Consider the following 22,620-nt stretch of genomic DNA (forward strand, 5'->3'; position numbering starts at 1 on the left):
TCGATGTGCGAGATCAGACCGTTGGCCACACACGGGCAGTCCATGACTTATCCCAACCTGCAGCCGGCTTTTCGAGATTTTTTCACTGGTTTTTGCGCCGGGGCCCCATGGGTGATCGGGTGTGAGAGAGCGAGCCTGAGCAGTGAGAGGTGCAGGGCGGCGGCCAGGGTCGAGTGCTCGACGCTCATTGGCCGGAGCTCGTGCTCCAGCGCAGTCCTAAAATACTCACCATCATGTCGAAGCTGTCAGCTAGCCTCTGGGGGATTTTTGTCCCGAAGGCCCGTGAGCCGGGCTGATCGTCATCTTGCGCAGTCTCTCTCTTGGTCAAGTCGTCGGTGCTGGGTTGTGGTGATTTGTGCTGAATGGTCTTGTCGACGGACCCGGAAATCGAAGCTGGGGAACCGAGAAAAAAGCGAGCCAGTCGAGCCGATGTTTCGACGCAGCTGTGCGTTTGCCAAGACGTCGCATTTTCTTCCAGCACTGGAAGTCTAAACAAATGTCAGCAAGACTTGGAACTGCTGCAGCACGCGACATACAATCTACCTTTCAGAATACAAAATCGAGTAAACCAGAGACAGAATATTTTCTGTAGCGAGCTGGCAGCTGGATATGTGTGGGTGTACCTGACGGGTCACAGCTCCGGAGAAAAGAAATCGCATCGACGACAGCACGGCTTGGACGCAAACCCGTCGCCCAATGAGAGGCCGTCGTGCCTTACACAATGCTTAAATCCTGAGAGTTATGCACGGCCCTCTCGGATTGGCTGGACGAGTATAAATGCCGTTTTGTGTGACATCACGATTCCTCCCGGCACAGTTGCAGTTGGCCCTTGTGGGTTCGTACAGGGGCTGGGCCATGTGCTGCCAATGAACTCCCAGAGTTGACAGCTAGGTTGACATAGAATCTGCACGCCAAAGTGTCAATGATAGTCTGATAGATTCGCCTTGCACAGCCGAAGACGGCTCCCAATTCGGGGCAACCTGTGTGCCTCGGGCGACCCCATTGCTCCTTTCCCGCCGGAGTCCGCAGCTGTGCCGTCCCGTTATTTATGTCTGATAAACAAGTCATCTTGCAGTTTTCAGTTGATGATCTGGCTGGTACATATATATGGGGGATACGTTCTGTCAATACAGCTGGTTCTCCAACGCTTTGCATCACTTCCCACTTGACACCGATTGATACCTGTAATACCACAGTCCTGTTGAATATGTCGTTCCTCGGTTTGGATATTGCCCAAAAGGGCCTGTCGCTGTACACGGTTAGTTACCCCTCACCTGAGGCTTCATCGCGTCACCAAGCTCACGATGGAGACAGGTCCCAGCCGCAGTAGCGTCGATCATGGCCGCTCACACCTACGCCTCCATGGCTTCGGGAAAGCTCTACGACGTAGCCAACCCGCGTAAGCTCAACGACGTCGTCGCGGCCGACGAGAAGTTGAATAAGATAGTGCGTCTCCCTCCGCCCGAGTCTTGGGAGTTGGTGACTGACCGTCGCTCCAGATCAAAGCCCGGATTTTCCGCGCCGAGGCCGCCGCTGCGAACGGCTTCGAGACTCTCGGCCTCTATGCGGCCGGCGTGGTCGCTGCCAACGTGGCCGGTGTGGACCCCCGGTTTGTTAATACCATCAGCTTCAGCTACATCGGCCTCCGCATCTTGTACAACATCGTCTACATTCGTCTGCAGGACAACCGCAATTGGGCCCCGGTGCGCAGTCTCTCATGGATTCTCAGCATCGCTTGCACCTTTACGCTTTACTTCACTGCCGCCTCGAAGTTCGCTTCTGCCTAGGTTTTTTCTGGTTTCTTTCTTTGTAACTCGGGCATCGCCTATTGGTGTATACGATATTGATCACGGCCTCGGGCCTGCTTACAAGCAACACTATGAGATTTTGTTTTTGGTGATTGGTCCCGGTGAAGTGGCGTGTTTCTCGGCTTTTGATTTCATTGTATCGGCGGCGTGTTCGGGGAACTCGAAGAGGAAAGTGGTGCCATCAGGTTCCCTTGCGAATCCCCCAGACGGCTTCTTCTCGGGCCGCACTTGACAACCTCGTACCGCTCCAGCAGCACCCAGCCGTCCGCAAACGTGGCATCTGGCCCGCTTGTCTGCACGAGGCGATCTTGAAGTTCGGTCCCTCGCTTTTGCGAAGCGTACGTGCAGCAATCCATCATTCGCCTGAACGTAGTGGAACAAGCCTGGAATCCCTCATGCTCAGTCTTACCCTTGTAACCAGTACCCGGACCAGTACCCGGAGTTGCTTCCAGTGTTGCGGTCCAGCAATGGCAAGAAGGATGCATGACGGGTAAGACAACCTTCCGCATTGTGGAACATACAGGACTTCAGACCCAGACTGAGCCACTTACATGGACGCAACTGCCCAAGACTCTCTTTGATCCTTCCTCAGCCTGTAAGCAAGAGTCGTGTGGTAGTTGAAATTCAAGACTTTAAATGTCCTTCTTCGGCTCTAGGCTCTTGTCAGAAAGATCAGGCAACCTGTCTTTGTCTCTTTTCCTGCGATGTCGCTTGCTCCTTCCCTCCTTACGTACCTCCAAGCGAGTTGCTAGACTTGCGAAATTCGTTATCAACCTTTTGACTCTCTTGCTGCTTGCCTTCTTTCTCTCTTTTCCTCCACCTCTCTTTCCTTTCCTTCGATATCCCTTCTTCTTGTTCTTCTCAGCTCACCAAGGGTATCATCAACTCTTCTTCTTTCCTTCCTATTTCCAAACCAAACGACTTTGTTCAAGCCTCATCACAGCACTCTTACTCCAACAGATCCGTTCAAACCTGCAACAATGTGCAACCTCAAAGGCATCGTTGTAATTGCTGTCTTGGCTGTCACAGTCACAATCACTGCTGCTGCTGCGATAAGGCCTAGCATTCAGCAGTCGGTCGAGACAGTCGTTGACATCGTCACTGCCACCACCACTGTTCAGCCTCCTGCCACTACCTCTATCAAATGCGATCACCAGTGGTGCCAGGACGGTGCTTCCATGTGCGCCTACTGGGCTGGAGTTACAGGTAAGCTTCATGGATATGCTTCAGCACTTATCTTTACTTGGAAACTAAGTTAGCTTTCCTGCCAGGTTTTGACCCTTCTCGAGGCCCTATTCCAGGAGAGACTGTCACCAACCTAGGTCCTTGCGCCATGCCTACGGCCACCGCCGCCCAAGACCTCCTGCCGCGGAAGGTTGAGGCCAACAAGATGCTCATCACTCCTGCCCCCACAGTCACAGTGGACTGCAGTTATAAGTTTTGCCAGGACAGCACTTCGTACTGCATGTACTGGGCTGGTGTTACTGGTTGGGATGTCTCGCTTGGTGCGATCCCTGGAATGCAGCGCACCTCTCTTGGCAATTGTGAAGCTCCCACCTCGACCTCCGTGGACGAGTCCGGCAACAACAACCTCCCGATACAGACTGCTACTGCCAAGTCTTTCAAAGCGAGAGGTGTACCTTCCTTTCAATGAACCAAACATGGTAGGTCGTCTTCGATTCTGCCTTTGTTGCCTCAAAGATTTGTTTGCCTCATCAGCTGACACTAGGGATTGCAGACGATCAACCATTTTCAAGAAGCTTGCAGTCGGGAGAAACTCAAGAGACCTGTTACCAGACGATCATGATGTCTGAAGAGGGGCACCGTCAGCCTTAGAGACATTCGATTAGATGACAGAGAGTCAAGATTCGATATTTCCAAATTGCAATATGTGCAGTGAAGAAGAGCTATGTACATGTCGTTACCCAAGCAGATGTGTTGCATTTACCGCGTATACATGGCGCCTCCGCGGCCACGCAACCAACACTTCTTAGGCAGCTATACCCAAGGTCAGTCATCGTGTATTTACTGTACTTCATGGAGACTCACCAGGTCCAGTGACGGAGGTCGTGATGGCGGTATCCTCGACATAAACGCCCGAGAAGTAAAAGTCCTCGTTGCTGTCCGGGTACCCATCACGTGGCAGTTCCAGAACGCCCAAGTGCCAGTCCGCACCGTTCGACGACGTCGAGGCAGAGACCGGAGCTACGACCTGCGTGAGGGGCGCGCTGCCCTCGGAGTGCCAGAAGCCAACGCTGCCACTGGAGAAGTTCTGCAAGATCATCACATCAGCATGCATCCCAGCCCAACCAACAGTTCCCCAAGCAAAGAAGACTCACAATCTCGTACGCCACGTTGTGCCACACACCGGCCTTCCACTCCGCCTTCCACAGGCTCTTCTGCTGCACCATGAACTGCAGGTTCGCGTTGCTCGTTGCGCTCTCCCCGCTGATCCACCCGCTCTTCAGCTCGGTGAAATGGCTCTCGAAGAAGGCGATCTGGTGCTCGCGGTAGATGCTCGGCGCGTTCGTGTCCTTGCGCATGATGGAGAAGTGGTACCACACCTTGCCCGAGTTGATGGCCGCCTTGGTCTGCGGAATCAGCTCTGTACGGCGCATGTTCTGCCCGTTCCAGTACGCCGTGCTATCGAGCGTGATCTTGACGCCCTGCTTGGACGCCGTGTCGGCCGGGTTCTTGTAATCCGGCGACAGGTTAACGTACTTAGTGACGTCGCCTGAGCCGTGGATGTAGTACTGGTATGGCCCGACCTGGTTCGCCCAAGACCACTTGTTGAGGTCGGTTGAGGAGTTGAGGTCGTTGAAGCGGCCGTCCCAAAGGATCTTGCCGGAGGCGAGGGGGAGGAGGGAGAAGAGGGCGGCGGCCTTCATGCTGGGCAAATCACGACGGGGGAAATGGAATGTGTAAATGTACTGGTAGGGCTGAGGATCTGAGTCGGACTGGAGAACCACCACCCCGCAACAGGAGAACGAACTCTTTTTATATCAAGTCCAAGGCAGATCCAATATGGGAACTCGGGATCACGACATTCGGTAGCGTACATTGCGAACCCCAGGGAAAATAGGAGTTCAGACGCAAAAGATGGGTCACGAGCAATATAAACATCGCCCCGGGCGGACCGAGTAGCCAGGAGCTTGCCCGCGGAGGAAGCTTCTAAGACTGGCTTTGATGCTGGCTGGGTGTGCCGTCGCATTCGTCCGGACAGCACCTTCCGATGCACTTTATCATCGGTTCGGGCGATGATTTGGGGAATTTGTTTTGGGCGGAAGAGGGGGAAATTTAGGCTGTATGAAGTTTAAAGCGTGCCCACCCCCGCCACGCAAGGAGAATAAGGACATGCCGTCTGGCAAGGGCATGCTGGGCGAAGACGAACTCAATCCCGATTAAGGGGCATTCGGGCTCTGACGACGTTGAAGGGGTCGCGATTTCATCTTTGACCCTTTTGAAGCTTCCTGGGCATGCTAGACGCGCCGGATGAACCACGGCAATGCCACCGTGTGCCAAGGAAGCTTATTCCCCTTCCTGTTCAGGAACCGTGACAGAGTGCTCCCTCCAGATGCCGCTTGGTGTATTGACACGTCGTGAGGGTTACATTCGGAAGCAGCCACCGCGGCTTACAGGCGACAGGATCTGCGGAGAAGGATAAAAAGGACTGAGCGACAAGTGGACGACCAAGCCGTGTGATGAGATCTTGGTCTCGTTCTTGCTGGGCCCAGGCATCGAAAATAGCCAGCTTCATGGTGTTTCCTATCGGAACATAAACACCCTCCATCACAGAATGACCCAAACGCCGATCGGATTTTTGTAGTATTATTCTTACTACCGTAGCAGCGCTGACATCCCCAATAGCGCGCTCATCGTCAGTTTGTTTACATTTGCTCGCACTCCCCCTTGAATTCGCTGCTCTTGATCCAAATACCCAAGCTGAAACTCCTCCGCCCGTTTCGCTGCCACACTGGCAGGATCTGAACTCCCTTACCCTAAGCTCCATAGAGAAAATGACGATCTAGTGTCCCTTTTATGCCTCTGCCAGCCGTAGGGGCGGTAAAGGCTCGATGCCTATGTAATAGCGTCTTTTCTACAAATAAAAAAACAGGAACGAAAATGAGAGGTACCTTGTACAATAAGGGAAGCGGTAAACCTCCCCTATCTATCATCGTCGCTTTCAGCATAGCTTCCTCGAAAGCTCAGCTGACGCAATGCGCCTCCCACGAGCGATAGGCTCTGTGGTGCGGCATCTTGGAAAGGCCCGCGACGAGATGAGCGGCTTTCGTACCGAGGAGTGTCGGGCACTGGGCTTCCCAGCATAAGCTCATCAGCCTTCTAGGATGTGGCCGTCGAGGCCGGAGGCGCAGTGTCCTTGCCCTCCCTGGCGTCCACCTTCTGACGATGTTGCTTGTTCCTGAGATGCACCTCAAAGTTTCCGGCAGTCATTTCTGGACCAGGCGTGTAAAGCTTTCCGGGACAATCCAGACAGCGGATTCTAGGCAGGAACATCCACCTGACGCCCTCTGGCGGCTGTGAACCCGCAGGAACGGGCACCGGCATTTCTGTGGCGGGGTTGACTGCTGAGTACTTCATCATGCCTTCAAAGTTGTCGTACGTATACGTGTTCTTGAGTTGCTGAAGGCATTCCTTGAGCCACTCGGGCGGAGGAGGCTGGGTCATGTTAGCTACTGTTCCCATGCTTTCATTCATCACGCGAATTTACTTACAGCAGGTGGCGGTGGCTGGCCAGCGACTGGTGGTGGTGCGGGTTGTCGGCCAATTTGACCTTGAGGCAGAGGAGTGCCAAGCTTCGCGGGCAGAGCTTGGCTGTTGGAGGCCGGCGTCGACGGAGGGGGCATCGAGCTGGCGGGAGCCGCGACACTGGGGATGCGTGTGTGCGCAGGCGTTGACGGGGTCTGCGAACCGCTCGGCGTGACTCTGGCTCTGGGGTTCTGGAGAAGTCTCCGCAGCTTGTCTTTGCTGACCTTGAGCGTGACAATGAGCTGAGAAGGCTCCTCAGTCTCGTCTCTAGTCTCGCGGCCGCCGAACCGGTTGAGGTTTCTGCGCGTCTCATGGTGATGAATAACGCTCGCCTCGGGCGTTTCAGAGCGACCCAGGTTCGTGATGCGTTGCTGAGCGGCGCTAGCAGCTCCGCGAAGGCCTCTTGTCCTGGCCGTGCCTCCTCCGAGTTGTGAGACGCCCGGCGAGTCTGGGCCGGAGTCGTCGCTTGAATCGGAATCGGAAATCTCGCCGTCGCGGGCACCTGGCCTCTTGCGTGTGGTTGGCGCGCCGGCAACGCGCTTGTACAGCGTCGTCTCCTCCATGTTCGGGGCGGCTCCAGGGAGCACTGATGACACCAGCAGCGTCCTGATCGTGCGCTGTCTTTCCTTGAGATCTGGCAGCTGAGGCCCGCCGCGGCGGTTGATGGAGCGCTTCTGCCTCCTTTGCTCGCGAGAAAAGATGACCTCGTTCCGGTCCAGGTCGGCGTCGCTGAGCTCGTACAAGTATGGCGCGTAGTCTTTGGCTTGTTGCTGGGGCCTGAAGACGGAAGTGAGAGGGGAGGGGAGGAAAGCGTTGATGAGGTCGGGATCTTCGACCGGACGGCCGTCGAAGGGATGGCCAACACTGTACAGACTGCGAGTGAAAAGTTGACACTGCTCACGGATGCTGTGGGCGATGGCGGTGGTGAACTCGCCAGACAACGACAAGTCACGCGCCATGGTGGCGGCGAAATCCTCCGGCGAGTTCAGGGGGTTATTGATGTCCCATTCGAACTGGTCGACCAAAGTGTGCTGGCCGACGGTGACGTTGAGCTTGATTAATATCCTCATCTCGTCGTTCTTGTACGCGGAATAAGGCAATTCCGGATCAAGCGCGTCCTCTTCGGAGAAGACAAGGGGGTAGAAATCATTGAGCTGGTCGCGCATCTGATGAATGACCTGGTCAAGAACCGGCTTGTTTGCCTGGTCCAAGGGGATACCGATGTCTTCCACCAAGTGCTGGGCGAAGAGCTCGGCGGGAATCACCCTGTCGTGGAGGTTCCACGTGAAGGTGTCGCGAAGCTTGATCTTCTCCCAATCCACATCGATCCGTATCGGCACGAGCTCCTCATGCATTTCCGCCTGCTTCTTCAGATCCTTCTTCTTCCACCTCAACGGATGCGACTGGCGCTTTCCGGGCCGCGGTTTCTGGCTCGGGTAGATGACCTGAGCGGGAAAGGGCGCTCGCATACGGGGATCGATGTCGGTGTATCCATTTCCGTAACCGCGATAGCCTTCGCCGTACAGCTTGCTCGGGGGAAAAAACATGCGCTGATTCTTCAGGATGCTGTAGTCGTCGATCTTGTCTCGCATCTGCTCCATGTCCTTTTCGAACTTGGCTTGCGCATCCTTCATGGCGATCGAGTGTTGCCAATCGCGCGCGACGTAGCGCTCGACCTGCATCTTGTTGAAAGAGTCCTTATCCCGCACCGGGAGGGCCTTCGCGCTGGCAGACTGGGGAGTGCCATCGTGGTTGTTGTTGGCGGACGTGGATGCTGATGATGAGGCTGTCGCGCCAGCGCCGGTGGGCGTGGACGTGGATGGCTGGGCGGCCATTGTGGAGGGAATGTGCAGGGTGCCGAATCGCAACGGCAATGCGACGGGCGCGAGCTGGTGTAGAAAACGCGCAGACTGGCCCGAGGTCGATTTGCGCGCGTGTTGTGGCAGATGCCAATTGGCGATGCCTCCAAAGTCGGATCAAGAGGTGCAAGGTGGATTCTGCTACGTCTGCGGCAGCCTCCTGCTCCGTGTTGGTGTTGGGCGGGAAGGCTGGTGCCAGGTGGCTAACGCACCAAATGTCTTTCGGACGTGTTTTTGCTGGGCATTCCCTGCGTAGATGCGTCAGAGTGACCCGGCTCTGTTAGCCGGCGCAGACCAGTACCAGGCTTTCAGGGGACGGGAGTTGCAGTTGCCTCTTGCTTCGAAAATTCATTGGTCACGCTAATGTACTCTGCCATACAAATTAAGCAGACCGGTACCTATCGCCGCTCCTGCACGTCCTCGGTCGCTGCCGCACTAAGCACAAGGTGCTGAGCGTGTCTTTCACGATCTGAGCGCGTCCTGACCTCGACTGGCACTGGACTTGGCCGCACCGCCTCGAGTGTCGGCGCCACACCTGCCTCGAGGTAACCTCGCGCGTGGCGCACCACATGAAGCATCCAGAACAGTTGCTGCGACAGCTGCTTTGCCATGGTCACAGTCCACCACATTCGTAGTCACGAAGATATGAGGCAGCACCGCCCTTCTTGTCGACATCGATGAGTCCCGGCCAGGATCGTCTTGACCAGGACGAACATAATACGCTGTCGCCAGCGCCAGACGTGTAGAAACCCTCCCATCTCTTGGAGAGATCCCATGTGGCCTTACGGTACGGCCCGGGCTTTTGCCGGTTTGAGGTTGGTGGGATGACGGGTTGCCCTGAGCTGTGAGCATCGGCAGCTTCAGCTCTGGTTGGGCTGAGCCGAGAAAAGGTTCTTTCATTCACCGAGTACACCTCGAGCCGGAGCTACCTCACCTTGGGTCATGCACCTGGAACCCCTCACCTTGGAGGCGGCTGGGCACTCGGTACCTGAGCTCTGGTTACCTTCACCTTGCCTCAGGTGCCTGCTTCACTGTCAAGGAACAATTTAGGCTTCACCCGACCACAGGTAGCACGGCACAAAAACGCTCCCATCTCTCTCCTGCTGCCGCGTGAACCGTCAACAACGATTCGTTGAATCGCTGGTGGGCGTACCTATGTAAAGTACCTTACCTTACCTCACTCACGTACCGACGTAACGACTCTAAGCGATCCCGGCGCAAATTCTCCACCACAGGTACATCAGACTGGACCTTGGAACTGCATCTGCTTGACCTGCCCGAGCACCCACAAACAGCAGCTAGCCCCTCCTTCCCCGCCCTGAAAATCGACGTATTCGTCGTCAAAAATACCAGCCCCGAGCACACCAACTCTGCACTGCATCTTCCCGCACATCCAGCAGTTCCAGCTTCTCCCACTTTTGAGATCCTGGACCAGTGCACCACAATCGCTTGAGATATCCCTTTGATTTGTAGGCAATTCCTTGATCAAAAATACCGCCAAGATGTCGGACGAGAAGGAGATCGGTCAGTTGCCCCGTCTTGCCCGTTCCTGCTACTGCTATTTTCTTTTCGCGTGGTCGTGTGTTGCTGCTCCTTCTGCTGCTTTGCGTCACACACCAAAAACAGCCCACGCTGCTACCCCGCCACGCCCCAAGCAGCCATAGCAAACGCTGCTGCGGCTCAGGCTCACGAGACTCGTGCCTGGAGAGCTGCCCTTCCATCGCGGACTCGTTCATGGAGCTAACTGTATGGTAGACTACACCCTCAACAACCCCGACACCCTCACCAAGTACAAGACCGCCGCTCAGATCTCTGAGAAGGTCCTTGCTGCTGTCGCCGAGCTATGTGTCCCCGGCGAGAAGATCGTCACCATCTGCGAGAAGGGCGACAAGCTCATTGAGGAGGAGCTTGCCAAGGTCTACCGCGGAAAGAAGGTCAACAAGGGTTTGTCAAGTCCCCCTTCTGGCCACCCCTCGAACCTCCCGTTGCTGACCGTGATTGCTTCGCGCAGGCTTCTCTCACCCTACCACGGTCTCTCCGGCCTCTTTCGTCACTCCCTACACTCCTCTGACCTCCGACGAGGCCGAGGCCAACGTCGAGATCCAGGAGGGCGAGCCCATCAAGATCCAGCTCGGCGCCCAGATTGACGGCTTCGGCTCCATCGTCTGCGACACCATCATCGCTGCCCCCAAGGAGAAGGCTTCCGAGGAGATCACTGGCCGCTCTGCTGACCTGATCCTCGCCAACTACTACGCCAATGAGCTCCTCCTTCGCTTGATGCTGCCTCCCGGCACTCTGGCCAACGGCACTGATGAGGAGAAGGCCAAGGCCAGCGCCGAGAAGGCCCCCAGCCAGGCCAAGATTACCAGCTTGCTCGAGAAGGTCGTCAAGGCCTACGACTGCAACCTCGTCGAGAGCACCACGTCATGGCTCTTTGAGCGCAACGAGATCGAGGGCAAGAAGAAGATCGTTCTTGCCCCCGCCGAGGGCACCAAGGGCGACGGTACCCCCGAGATTGGTGAGGTCTGGGGTGTCGAGATGGGCGTGAGCTTGGGCGCTGGAAAGGTCAAGACCTTTGACCAGAGAACCACTCTGCACCGCCGTACCCTCCAGACCTACGGCCTCAAGCGCCCGACTTCCCGCAAGATCCTCAACGAGGTCCAGAAGAAGTTCGGTACCTTCCCCTTCAGCTTGCGCCAGCTCGAGGATGAGCGCGATGCCAAGTCTGGTGTCGTTGAGTGCGTTCGCGGCAACGTTTTCCGTGCCTACGAGGTTGTTGGCGACAAGGACAACTCCCCCGTCGCTCGCTACCTGACCACTATTGGTAAGCCTCCCGATGGAGTGCCGTCATCATCCCTAGGCAACCAGCTAACTTTTGCGCAGCCATCACCAAGAACGGCATCACCAAGCTCGGTGCCCCCCCGGCTCTTGACCTCAGCAAGGTCAAGTCTGACAAGAAGATCGAGGACGAGGAGATCCTCAAGATTCTTGAGCAGCCTCTGTCCAGAAATACCACCAAGAGCAAAAACAAGAACAAGAAGAAGAAGAAGCCCGCCAAGAAGGCTGCCGCCGGTGAGGCGGAGGAGGAGAGCGACGAGGAGTAAGCAGAAGTGGAAAAACAGCAGTGACTATCAATAAGGATAAAGGGGGCGGCCCGATTTTGCGCCCACAAAATTTCGTTCGTGAAAGTCAAATGTGTGAATTTACTCCCTGGACAAACGATAGGGCCGTGTGGCCATGGTGAGGCCGGAAACAGGTGCGCTTGTCCTTGCTATCCGACGCTGGGTGGCTGATGGGCTACGAAACTGTTTGCCGGAGTGTCAGCGAAGCGACGGTTCTCGATGAAAGCCTCACTGAGCCGGCTTGATTGGCAATGCGGGAAGTCCCCGAGGCAGGCAGCCCTGGATGTGCCGGATTGTTGGCAGAGGATAGGTCGGAAAGCCTGGTGCCCTGATGCAACAGCCCCAACAAAGACAAGTCATCTGCACGCATACGCGCATCTCATATACCATTCCACTGAGCCCGTTTCCCTGACCGACCCGGATCCCAGTGACCCCCAAGCATCAGCGTCGTAGGGGACGTGTGAGAACAAAACTGCTGATATCCCGCATGGTTTGTCGCAAAGTGATGATGTCTGAGAACGGAGATGGAACAGGGGCGTTTCTGCCGATGAGACCCAGCACCCCAGGAGAAGCCGTCGGCCGGGGGAAGAGAAAGTTGGCCACGAGGATGAGTGGAACAGAATGCCCAATTCCAGAGGTTGCCCGTCGCTCACCCTGGTCGTCGTCGATACGGTAGAGACGCGGACCCGCCCAGGCAAATGGCGACTGTACCGCGTGGTGAGCACCCGCACCCGCAGCAGAACCCAGCCCCCTGGGTGGGAAGCAAAGTTGGATCCCGAGTATCCAAACTTCGTTTCTCAGGTCGAGCGTCGGGGGGAGACCCAAGGAGGTGAGCTCCTGGAGATAAAGAGCTCTCCCGTCCCGCCATTACTTCAAACCGTCTACAGGAAAGGTAGATGTGTTCGTTCTTCGAGAAACAAAGATCAAGTGACGTCCTCGAGTCCCATCGCCCAGCAGGTTCAAGAGGAAAAGGAAGGAGGCGAAGAAGACAGTCCAATCCAGTGACAACGGATTGACGCCAACGTGCAGTAAGCTGGAAACCTTATGAGCGCGTCCAGTGAGGTGAGCCGGGTGTGTAAGTCACAGGGCCAACAGCGAGGTCAAAGGCTTTGGCATGCTGTGGCATCAAACTACTGGCTCCTAAGAGCGCTGTGACTTGGCCCCCCATCCCCCCTGCACTTCGCCATCTGGTGCCCTCGCAGCCCCCCCCGTGCCCACCGCCCACCGCCGTGGTAAGGTAGCTTTGTAGGTACCTACACTGCACCGTAGCTCCTTAGCCCACACCACCCCCAGTCCGTCGACTCCGAAAATCCTCGAGACCAATCCCGCAGCTCGGCACCCTTTTTCTCTCCCATCCCTCCTTCCCACCAAGTTTCTCGCGTCGCAAGTGGAGGGAACGCGCCTAGAACGCATCACCGAATGCCTTCCAAGACCAGAGAAGTAGCCAACTCCCCCTTTCCTCTGCAAAGACACGAACTAACGCGATTGCAGGCTTCCGACTCGGAGCGTTTGTCAGTCTGGTCCAAGGCAAGGAGGTCAGGGGCCGCCGCAGAGAGCCCTTCCGGCGAGAAGAGCCCTTTCGACATGATGCCGACGAGCACGAGAGCCACGAGGTCGCGATTCTCCAGCCCGCACCAGCATGCCAACGGAGGGGGTGACTCTGCGAAGAAGTCGTCGAATGCGCCCAGTGCAGCGTCCAAGACCTTCTTGCAAAAATGGTTGGAGCCCGCAGTCCAGAGCAAGCCGAGCTTTGAGGAGGCAGGATTGATCCGATATGGCGTGACGGAGAACATGGCGCCCCTTGGGACCCTCCCAAAGGCAGGAACCACCAAGAAGCAGGGCCAGGAGGGTGCGCAGCAACCTGTCAGGAAGATCATCATCAAGCCAAGCTCAGCAAACTCTGCCGCGGCCGCTGCAAGTGCGTCGGCACCAAAGCGCTCAGAAACACCTCCTCCGCCACTCCCCTCACCACCCATCGCGGCGACGAAGATGGGCAAAAAATCGTTGACGATCAGAGGATTTGATGACGACGATGAGGACGAGGACTACACGCCCAAGGCAGCGGCGGTGAAGAATGCGGCGAGTCGCACATCGCTTCCGCGCAAGAGCCTCTCGCGGCCATCTGCGGGACGCCGCCTCTCAGCGTCAATTCAACAGCCCTCGGCGCCTTCCAGCGATGCCGTGCAGCCTCCGCCTCGTGAAGCTACGCCTGAGCCTACTCCTACTCCGGATCCGACTCCTGAGAGCAAGGAGTCGGTCGAGCGCGTTGTGGAGATCGCGGTTGATGAGGCGCTCCGGCATTACCGCTATCCCACTGCGTGGGCACTGAGGACCCTCTACGATGAAAACTCTGCGAACCCAACCTTCCTAGCCATGTTTGAGGACGTGTACAACCAGAAGGCTGACGCAGACACTCTGGATGAATTCGCTCGCCTTATCGAAGAGAAGAAGAAGGAGGGCAAGAAGGACAATCAGGCATGCTACTTTTTCGTGCCCCCTTCCACCAACTCGCGCTTCACCCCTCACAAGCCCAAGGCAGCACCCTACGGCAGGCTTCTTTCTCTCGATGCCAAGACAGAGAGCCCGTCGCCGACAAAAAAGAAAGGAAAGCGGCGGAAGGAGCTAGAAATCCCCGTCGACGACGCGGATGAGTCAATGATGGACGCGGAAACAGCGACTTTGGGTGTCGTCACGCCCTCACGCAGGCGCGCCCGAAGGGACTCAGCAAGCAGTGATTCTTCCCTCTCGGAACTGTCTGCATCGCCATCACTGCCACCAGACTCGCCATCTCCCAGCTCTCCGCCCATTCCCGTCGGATTTCGAGTCGTCAGCCACAGTCGCCGTCACAGTGCCACGACGGCTACCACGGCTGCTGGGGCCGACCCCGAGACCACCACAACCAGCGCAGCACCGCCAACCGAACCCCAGCCAATTAAGAGACGCGGCAGATCCCTTGCTACTAAGTCGAGCGTGTCTGACGCATCCAACCCAAACTCACCCACCCTCCCCCCAAACGCATCTCAAGCTGCAGGGGCTGGCAACATGCCTGGTCGACTTTCCTCGCCCATTTTCCCCAACCTGTCGTCCACGGCCAACACGACCACGACAACAAAAGCGGCCGGTAAGAAGAACGCCAGCAAGGACAAGGCACCGCGCATCTTGCCCAGCGATGATGCCACGACTTCCCGCAGGAGAAATGCACGCGACAGCACCATCAGCCAGACGCCCCAGCCAGAGAGCCACATTCGCGGATCAGACATGAGAGGTAGAGCAGGATCCGTGTTTGCATCTTCGCCAGCGGTGCATCTTCGCAAGTCAGCCAGGACGCCGGCTCCCAATCTGAGCCTGAATTTGAACCTGAGCGCGAGGACCACGAGATCGGCCAAGAGGACGCATGATGAGATAGACAACAGCTCTCCGACCGCTCCATCCTTCATTGAGGACGTCACTCCGACGGCGAGCTCGAGAGCTGCGACGCCCACAAACCTACGCCCTACGAAGAAGCAGCGGACCGGCTTGCGTATCAAGACTTCGTAAGTTCATTTTTGCCCCTGATGCACTCTGCATATCGCGGCTTTTATCCCAGACTTTGCGTCGAAGTGGCATAGTGCGATGAGATGAGAACCCCAGCCCTGAGTGGCGACCTGGGCGGCGTCGCACGGCAGGCGATTGATCTCATCGCCGTAGCCATCGCATTCGTCCGAAATTTCATCGCAAAGCACATCATAAACATGCAAAATTGAAGTCACTGACGCGTTCCATCACAGTCCTATGAAGAAGAAAGGAGGCACTGCAGCTGGCGTTCCCCGTGCCAGTGGAGAGGGCGGTCCATCTGTCGCCAACGGGGGCCCGACAAATCAGGTAAGTCTATGTCGCGTGTCTCTTTTTCATCGTAGCACAAGGCTTCCCACTTCAATCCAAACCAATTTTTCTGCCTTGGGCGCACTCGATGGGCTGGTGGTTGGGATGACAGGATGGGAGCAGACGAGGGCATGAGGGCATTCTGCGGGCATGGATCTTGAGCGGCCAAGGCGCACATCCCGACTCAGAGTTTAGCGGCCCCCGTCCTCCCGTTTTTCCCGACCCAGCCTGCACTCCCACCTCTTCATTTCCCGCAAATTGCCTCAGCGAACACATGCTTACAACCTACCAGGACGAGAATGATGACTACTGCTCGGCTTGCGGCGGTGTTGGGGAGCTCGTTTGCTGTGAGAACTGCTCTAGGTCATTCCATTTCGAATGTGTCGACTTGGGCCTGGGCGACACGCTCCCCGAGGAGTGGTTTTGCAACGTCTGTTTCAGCACGAGATACCCCACTAGGGTGCCCGAACACAAGGGTCCCTTTGGAGGGTTGCTGAATGGCTTGGAGAAGACGAACCCGCAAGCCTTCAAGCTGCCTCGGCCAGTCCAGCTCTACTTTGAAGGCGTCAAGATTGGACCTGAGGGCGAGTACGAGGACGTGGTGGTTCCCACTAAGCCAAAGTAAGTGCCAAGTCCCACGGCTTATCGTCACCGTCAGCTGACAATCGCTCCAGGAAGAAGGGATATGAGGAAGCTCCTGACTTCTTCAAGGTTCGGGACGCCGACGGCTCTGCGGTTCTATGCCACAATTGCCAGCATCCAGCAGCAGACAACCGAGCCATCATTCCTTGTAGTCTGTGTGGACTTTACTGGCATCTGGACTGTCTTGACCCGCCTTTGGCGATTCCGCCAGTCGTGCGGACATGGCGCTGTCCGGTTCACGCAGACGACCTGCTGGCCACGCTGCCGGAACAGCTCGCACCAGCTCACCGCTTCCGGAAGATCAAAGGAGCACCCACCATCACCCCTGCTTTTAGCCGCGGTATGAGAAACAACGGCTTCATCGAGATTGAGGAGGAAGAATCAAGTGACGAAACGGGCTGGAGCGACGTGAAGACGTTTGGTCGAGTGTACAAACTGCCCGCCAAGGGCGTTGTGCTCGACTTCATTTCTCAGTCAGTATCGCCTGCGTTGCCTAAATTTGCGGGGAGTACTAACAATTTTCACAGGCTTCGAAAGGATGGCGCAGGCTACATTGCTGGCTCGCAGCCATTGGCTGGGGCCCAGCCACACCAGACTAGCCCTCCTCTGGACTCTCGCACGCTGGCGGAACAGCAAGCGGTGTTCAACATGGTCGAGCTGGCTTCCACTCGGCAAAACAACAAGCTCGACGACCTCACCCAGGCTCTCTTGGTAAGAACAACCGCGACGTCGAGACGGCGTAGACGTAGAACTAACAGATCCCCAGATGAGTGCCGATGCAGACGTTCTTTCCATCATGGCGCGTGGCAGCGCCGAGAACTTTGCCAAAGGTGACTTGAATGCCAATGACAAGCAAAGTCTTCGCGCCATGCTTGCTCACATGGACGCCATGTCTGACCGCATCAAGAGCCTGCTTGGAGGCGGTTTGCACGGCGTTGCTGGCCCGGCTCCGATGGCTGCGGACGCCGCCATAGCCGACGGCAACACCACAGACGTCACACAGAGCGTGGAGGGCGATGTGACTACAATCAAGAACGAGTCCGTTGAGCCGCCGGCTGATCTGCCTACCCCGGCGACGACGACTCAGGACAACCCGGAGCCGGCCAGCGTTCTTGGGGAGAAGTCGTCGCAGGAGGTGCCGAACGACGACGACACGACCGTTATGGATATCGATTAGGATGCCAACCACGACGAGACTCGGTCGGTGACAATGGAGCGTTCCTCTTCCCCAACCAACTCCGACATACACATGCGACAGTCTAATGACGACATAAGCGGCGCGCATGTACCGACACTGGAGAGACACCACGACGTCGTCTGACAAGAAGGGCACGACGATCATGGTGTATCCGCCATCGGTATTCTCTATTATTTTCCCTTTTATTATTATTGCCCCTTGATTCCCAAGACACGACCTTTCGCACGGATACCGGAGTTTGGAGGAATCGGGCATCAGCGATTGAACACAGGAGGACCGCTCCAAACACATCACACACACACACACACACACACACACACACACACACACACACACACACACACACACTCAACGTCATAGAAAGAAGCACAGCGGTCTAGTAAGAGAAACGAGTTCGCACACGTTTCGAGCGCAGGAAGAAGGGTGGCATTTTGAGTCTTTTCATACTTTTTTTTTGAGCAAGCACGGCATCGGCAGTATGTGCTATCCATAGCGTTGGGGGGAAGATGAGAATGACAGGCAGCCTGGGTATACCATGCCTATATCGATGGAGAAGGAGTAGTCAGTCGGGTCGGGCTCGTTTGCGCGCCCCCTCTTTCTCTACAGTCGTCTTGTATCATACCACAACTCTCTTACACTCGTAGTCTCTTCCTTGGGTTCCTAGGTTAGGTATGGGTAAGGCACACAGGAAGGTAAAAGTTTTGAGATGGCACAGAGGCGGAGGTGAGAGTGAGTGAGTGGATGGGGATGGCGGAGGGGGCATTAGGCATCGAATAGAATGCTACACTACACACCGCATCAATCAAGTCATGCCCCTGTGACATGTGGCCCACGTGGTACTGCCAAAACCAGCTTCTTGGCTCGTTCATGACAGAACCCCCTGGTTACTGCTGGCTTAGAAGGTTTACCTGGCTCTTCTTCACTTGGCGGGGTTGAAACTGGACAGACACCATAAATAAATGTGATACACAAACAGGCACAAGGACAGAGACAGGCCATATGTGTGTTGGGAAATACGAATAGCTTTTACTACAATGCAAACACTACCTCATGCTATCTATCTATACAACCCGGTCAAGAGCAGCTTTTGGTGCCACCATGAACGGGAAGGAAGTTTCGTCACAGCCGTAATCGAATAAAGAAGACAAAAAAAAGACATACTTTCGAAAGCCATAGGACACCCTTCCATCCCCACCCTAGGTTTCTACAAGAAAGGGAAAAAAAAAAAAAGGAGAAGAACAAGAAACAATAGATGCTGCTGCTGCTGCTGCTGTAAAGCTCAGAAAAAGAAGTGATGCCCGCCCATCGTTTGAGACTCCGATTGATGACTTTGCAGTACCTGGAAGCAACACACATGTTTTTGGGGTAGGGTTGGTTTTTTTTTTTTGTGGTTTTTGGTTTTGTCTGACTTCCTCGCAAGCGCGGGCTTCAGGAGGACGGTCTGCCGCCCGTCACCCACCGCCCGCTCATTCTATATACCACGCCACAAGCAAAGTGAGGGCAGCAATAGTAGTGTTGTAAAAAGAAACAACTTCCCAGGTGAAGATCAGGAAGGATGAAGAGCCATTCGTGGAGCTGCTGGAGCCCACCAGGTGAATCGAAGAAGAAGAAAAAATAAAACCCTCTCTCGTTGCTGCGACCACTATCCGGGGGCAGCATTTGTATGTGCCCTTGTCTATCATCGAGACATGGCCCCCTCCTCGATAGGAGTGGCTTGCGCATTTTCCTGACACATCGGGCGGCGTTTACTCCTGCAAACATTCTTTACATGACGACCCAGATCCACCAAACTCCTGTGCCGATTCCATACCAAGCCGTCCTTTACCAAGCAAAAAGAGCGGCGTGAGCCAGTCAGACCGTCCCTGACCAGCATTTCGTCTGTACAATTGGCGTTCGGATCACCTCTTTGTCATCAGAGTTAGTGCTGCCTGGGACCACCGATGGGGGTAGGTAGGGGTTGACCTACTCGGCCACGTCTTCCGTTGACCTGCTCCTGTTGCATGTAACCCATGTTCTGCATGCCGCCACCCATGTTGCCGTAACCAAATCCTCCCATGCCTCCCATGTTCATACCAAATCCGGGAGGTGCGTACGGTGCCTGACCGGGAGGCATCTGAGGGATCTGAGTCGCCGGGGGCTGGATAGGGCTACCGTTGGCCAAGTTCTGGCTGCGGTACTGGTCGATCGATGGACTAGGGCTGTTGTAACCGCCAAATCCTGCCTGCATTGGCGGGAAGAAGTTGTTGATGGGAGGGGTTGCGCGGTTCAGCATGTTCTGCTGGTACTGCAGCTGTTGCAAGTTCGCAGGAGCCGGCATCGGAGAGTTCGATGGGTTGTACATAGGGTTTTGCACACCATACGGCGGGAACGGCGGCATGTTCGCGTCAGCAGGCTCGTTGCGCTGGCCACCAAAGCCCATCTCGTAGTTGGACGGATTGACAGGCGCGTTGAGCGGGTTGTAGAACTGCTGCTGCTTGTTCATGTGGCCAGCCTGCTGGTGGTGGTTGTTCAGGTTGGCCTGGCGAGAAGCCGGTCGCTGGCGCTGTTCATTGTTGTTCGAGTTGCCGTGTCCGTGGTCACGAGCACCTCCGCCGCTGTTGCGTGTAGAAAGACCAACCTCGTCCATCAAGCGCTTGTAGCCTTGGCCGGGCTGGGCCTTGATACGAACTAAGACATTCTTGACATTCTCAACCACCTGGCTGCGGATGCTCTCGTCGAAGAAGGGTGTGGTGAGGACCTTGAAGATCAAGGTGGCACCGCAGGCATGGTCGCTGAGGATCGCCTCGAGAATCTGGTCGTTAGGCGTGAAGAACAGAGCCTTGAGAATGGTGTCTCGTGCCTCCGGCTCCGCCTTCTGGTTGATGACCTTCAAAACCGTGAGATAAGCGACCTTGTGTGTGCAGAGATGGACGAGGCAAGGGACAAGCTGGGGCGACAAAACTGTCCGGCGCTGAGGGAACGTGCAAGTATCCAAGAACCAAGTCAGAAGCAGGGCTCCGTTGGCGTTGGTGGCGAGCTGCACGCTGTGCAGGGCGATGGCGGCAGCAAGCATGCGCTGCTGCTCCTTGGTGGAGTGGTGGCTCTCCAAGCAAGCGCGCATGGCACGAGCACCGTAGCGGCCTTGAGCAACCTCCCACATGCGGCTAAGCATGGTCTCGAAGATGAAGTCATTGTAGGGAGCGCCAAACTTGAGGCAGCCCTGGAGCACATAGTTGCCGTACTGGTCCAGGAACAGGGGGATCGTGTACGGTCGCAGGTGCTCAACGATCAAGGACATCTGGCGAGGAGTCTTGCAGACATCGATGATCTTCTGGGCAGCCCAGGTGCCATTCTTGTGCACGCCAATCTCGGCCATGTGAGGAGCAATCTCAGCAAGCATGGCATCCCGAAGGTCGTCGGAGCAGTGCTCGAAGAGCTTCTGCACGACTGTGTTGCCCAGATAGTCGGACGACAGCTCGGCAATCTCGGGAAGCATGTCGAGGGCGGTCGTCTCGATCTCGGCCTGGGAGAGGCTCTGGTTGTCGATCCGCTTCCTGATGTCTCTCAGTCTCGGAGCGTCGTGGACGCGGGTGTGAGCAGGCTCCCGAATAGGGGGGATCTCGTCAACAAAGTTATTGAACTGGATGGAAGACTGGAGGCTGCGGGAGATCTTGGCAGAGTCCTCGTCAGAGGCCTGGAATTGCTTCACGATACGGAGGATGTCATTCGTCATCTCAGCCAGAGGTGGCACGGTCGGAGCAGCATTTGCTGGCTGCGCAGCCAGGGGCGCGCTGTCGGCGGCGGCGCCGGAGCCAGAACCGGATGCGCCGTCCTGGTTCTTCGAGAAGGGATCGGGGCTGGGGGACGGGAAGACGCCATCGTGTCCGGGCGTGTTGGAGGCAGATGGTGGCTTGGCGAAGTTGATGCGGATCGGTCCAGCTCCGGGGAAGATCTCCTTGCCATTCATGCTAGCCTTCGCCGTGATGGCGCTCTCCATGCGCTCAAAGTTCACGAAGCCGCAGTTCTTGTGGGTGAGGACACGAGCAGACAAGATTGGGCCGTATGACTTGAACATCTCCGTCAAGGTTGACGTTGTTGTGGAGGTGGGAATGCTGCCCAGCCAGAGAGCGCTGGTGGGACCTTCGAGACCTTGGTCCTCGGCGTTGAGGAGATTCGCGTTGCGGCTGCTTGACCGTCCAAGGTTCATAGCAGCGACGGCTTGTGGCAGGTCATCAAATTCCTTCTCATCCGGCAGACGGATCTCGGCGGGCGGGATAGCACCGCCCATGCCAGCATTACCAGACATGTAGGTGCGCATCAGGCGGGAGCCAGGGGTGTCCAAAACACCCGCGGTGCGGGCACGAGGACGGGTCGCCTGGTTGGCAAAAGCTTGCACAGCCAGGTTGTGGTTGTGAATGGCCGCATTGGTTGCCGCAAGCTGGTCCTGGAGGTGAGCGACATACTGGCTCTCCAAAGTCATGTTCTCCTCGAAATCATCCTCTTCCTCGTCAGCGTACTTGTCCTTGTTGTTGACCGAGTAAGAGCGGAAACGATTAGCCTTAGTAAAATCGTTGAAGCTCGGGATGTACGGAGTGGCCAGTTGCGCGCGAGGGGGCTGCGGTGTCTCAGCTAGTCCAAGGTAGTCGAGCGTCCTCATATGGACATCACTCTCACCACCGCCTTCTCTAGAGATCTGGGACTGGGTTGGCGAACTGGGGCCGTTCGTAGAGCCGATGCTAGCGATGCTTGCCAGTGTCATGCCGCGATCGCGACCGGTTCCGGCGGGGTTCCAGCTGCTGAAGATGGAGGGTCCAAATGGAGAGCTGGTACCCGGAATTTGAGCAAAGGGGCTACGCTGAGGCATTGAACCGGCGCGAAGACGGGAGAGCAGCGCGGAATTGTTGGAGGCGGTGTCCGCTGGCTCGAGGCCTGGGGAAGATGACTTGAAGGGGCTGTGGGAAGGCGTGGGCCGAGATGACTTGGGAGCCATCGCAGGAATATTGAGCAGACCGTTACCGACACCGCCGGGAGAGAATCGTGACGGAACAGTACCAGCGCGAGCACGCCTCGTCTGGGGTAGCGAGTCAGGCGTAGGAAGCTGGGCAAAGTCGGGGAAGCCATCGGTTGGCGATTCGGGGATGTTCTCGCGGAGAGGCGTGGAGTTGCCGCTCGTCGGCGGGCCGCCCCAGGGATTTAACGGCAGTCCAGGCACGCCTTCCTGAGCTTGAATTTCCCGGGCTCTGTGATGAAGCAATTAGCATTGGTGGTTCCAGAGAGAAAGGGAGCTGGAATGGGCACCTCGCGTACCTCTTGGAGAACAGCCTGCTGGAACCGGGCATCTCGTGCGACGGAGAGCCAGCCCCTGATCGCGAAGCGCTAGCCAT

The 22,620-nt window shown here is 56.5% G+C and overlaps 6 protein-coding genes across 6 annotated transcripts; 3 read left to right on the forward strand and 3 right to left on the reverse strand.

The window, feature by feature from the left end:
- Nucleotides 1-2,788: 2,788 nt before the first annotated feature.
- CGCS363_v001365 (uncharacterized protein) lies at nucleotides 2,789-3,462 on the forward strand (the record flags this gene model as incomplete). The annotated part of the gene is made up of 2 exons (XM_036633214.1): nucleotides 2,789-3,014; nucleotides 3,068-3,462. The coding sequence occupies 2 exons, from the start codon at nucleotides 2,789-2,791 to the stop codon at nucleotides 3,460-3,462; spliced, it is 621 nt and encodes a 206-aa protein (XP_036502809.1).
- A 336-nt stretch (nucleotides 3,463-3,798) lies between these two features.
- On the reverse strand, nucleotides 3,799-4,696 carry CGCS363_v001366 (uncharacterized protein; the record flags this gene model as incomplete). The annotated part of the gene is made up of 3 exons (XM_036633215.1): nucleotides 3,799-3,806; nucleotides 3,858-4,080; nucleotides 4,148-4,696. The coding sequence occupies 3 exons, from the start codon at nucleotides 4,694-4,696 to the stop codon at nucleotides 3,799-3,801; spliced, it is 780 nt and encodes a 259-aa protein (XP_036502810.1).
- A 1,453-nt stretch (nucleotides 4,697-6,149) lies between these two features.
- Nucleotides 6,150-8,410, reverse strand: snf5 (SWI/SNF chromatin-remodeling complex subunit snf5; the record flags this gene model as incomplete). Its single annotated transcript, XM_036633216.1, has 2 exons — nucleotides 6,150-6,485; nucleotides 6,542-8,410. 2 exons carry the CDS (start codon nucleotides 8,408-8,410, stop codon nucleotides 6,150-6,152), a joined length of 2,205 nt encoding a protein of 734 aa, XP_036502811.1.
- Nucleotides 8,411-9,936: 1,526 nt separating this feature from the next.
- On the forward strand, nucleotides 9,937-11,538 carry cdb4 (Curved DNA-binding protein; the record flags this gene model as incomplete). The annotated part of the gene is made up of 4 exons (XM_036633217.1): nucleotides 9,937-9,958; nucleotides 10,190-10,378; nucleotides 10,446-11,258; nucleotides 11,318-11,538. The coding sequence occupies 4 exons, from the start codon at nucleotides 9,937-9,939 to the stop codon at nucleotides 11,536-11,538; spliced, it is 1,245 nt and encodes a 414-aa protein (XP_036502806.1).
- Nucleotides 11,539-12,975: 1,437 nt separating this feature from the next.
- CGCS363_v001369 (Uncharacterized protein) lies at nucleotides 12,976-17,236 on the forward strand (the record flags this gene model as incomplete). The annotated part of the gene is made up of 7 exons (XM_036633218.1): nucleotides 12,976-12,996; nucleotides 13,048-15,089; nucleotides 15,324-15,417; nucleotides 15,710-16,038; nucleotides 16,092-16,532; nucleotides 16,587-16,770; nucleotides 16,826-17,236. The coding sequence occupies 7 exons, from the start codon at nucleotides 12,976-12,978 to the stop codon at nucleotides 17,234-17,236; spliced, it is 3,522 nt and encodes a 1,173-aa protein (XP_036502807.1).
- Nucleotides 17,237-19,155: 1,919 nt separating this feature from the next.
- Nucleotides 19,156-22,620, reverse strand: CGCS363_v001370 (Pumilio domain-containing protein; the record flags this gene model as incomplete). Its single annotated transcript, XM_036633219.1, has 3 exons — nucleotides 19,156-19,161; nucleotides 19,224-22,476; nucleotides 22,544-22,620. The coding sequence occupies 3 exons, from the start codon at nucleotides 22,618-22,620 to the stop codon at nucleotides 19,156-19,158; spliced, it is 3,336 nt and encodes a 1,111-aa protein (XP_036501997.1).

The sequence above is a fragment of the Colletotrichum siamense genome (assembly GCF_013390195.1).
Source record: "Colletotrichum siamense strain Cg363 chromosome Unknown KSG_Cg363_contig01, whole genome shotgun sequence".
Classification (NCBI taxonomy): domain Eukaryota; kingdom Fungi; phylum Ascomycota; class Sordariomycetes; order Glomerellales; family Glomerellaceae; genus Colletotrichum; species Colletotrichum siamense.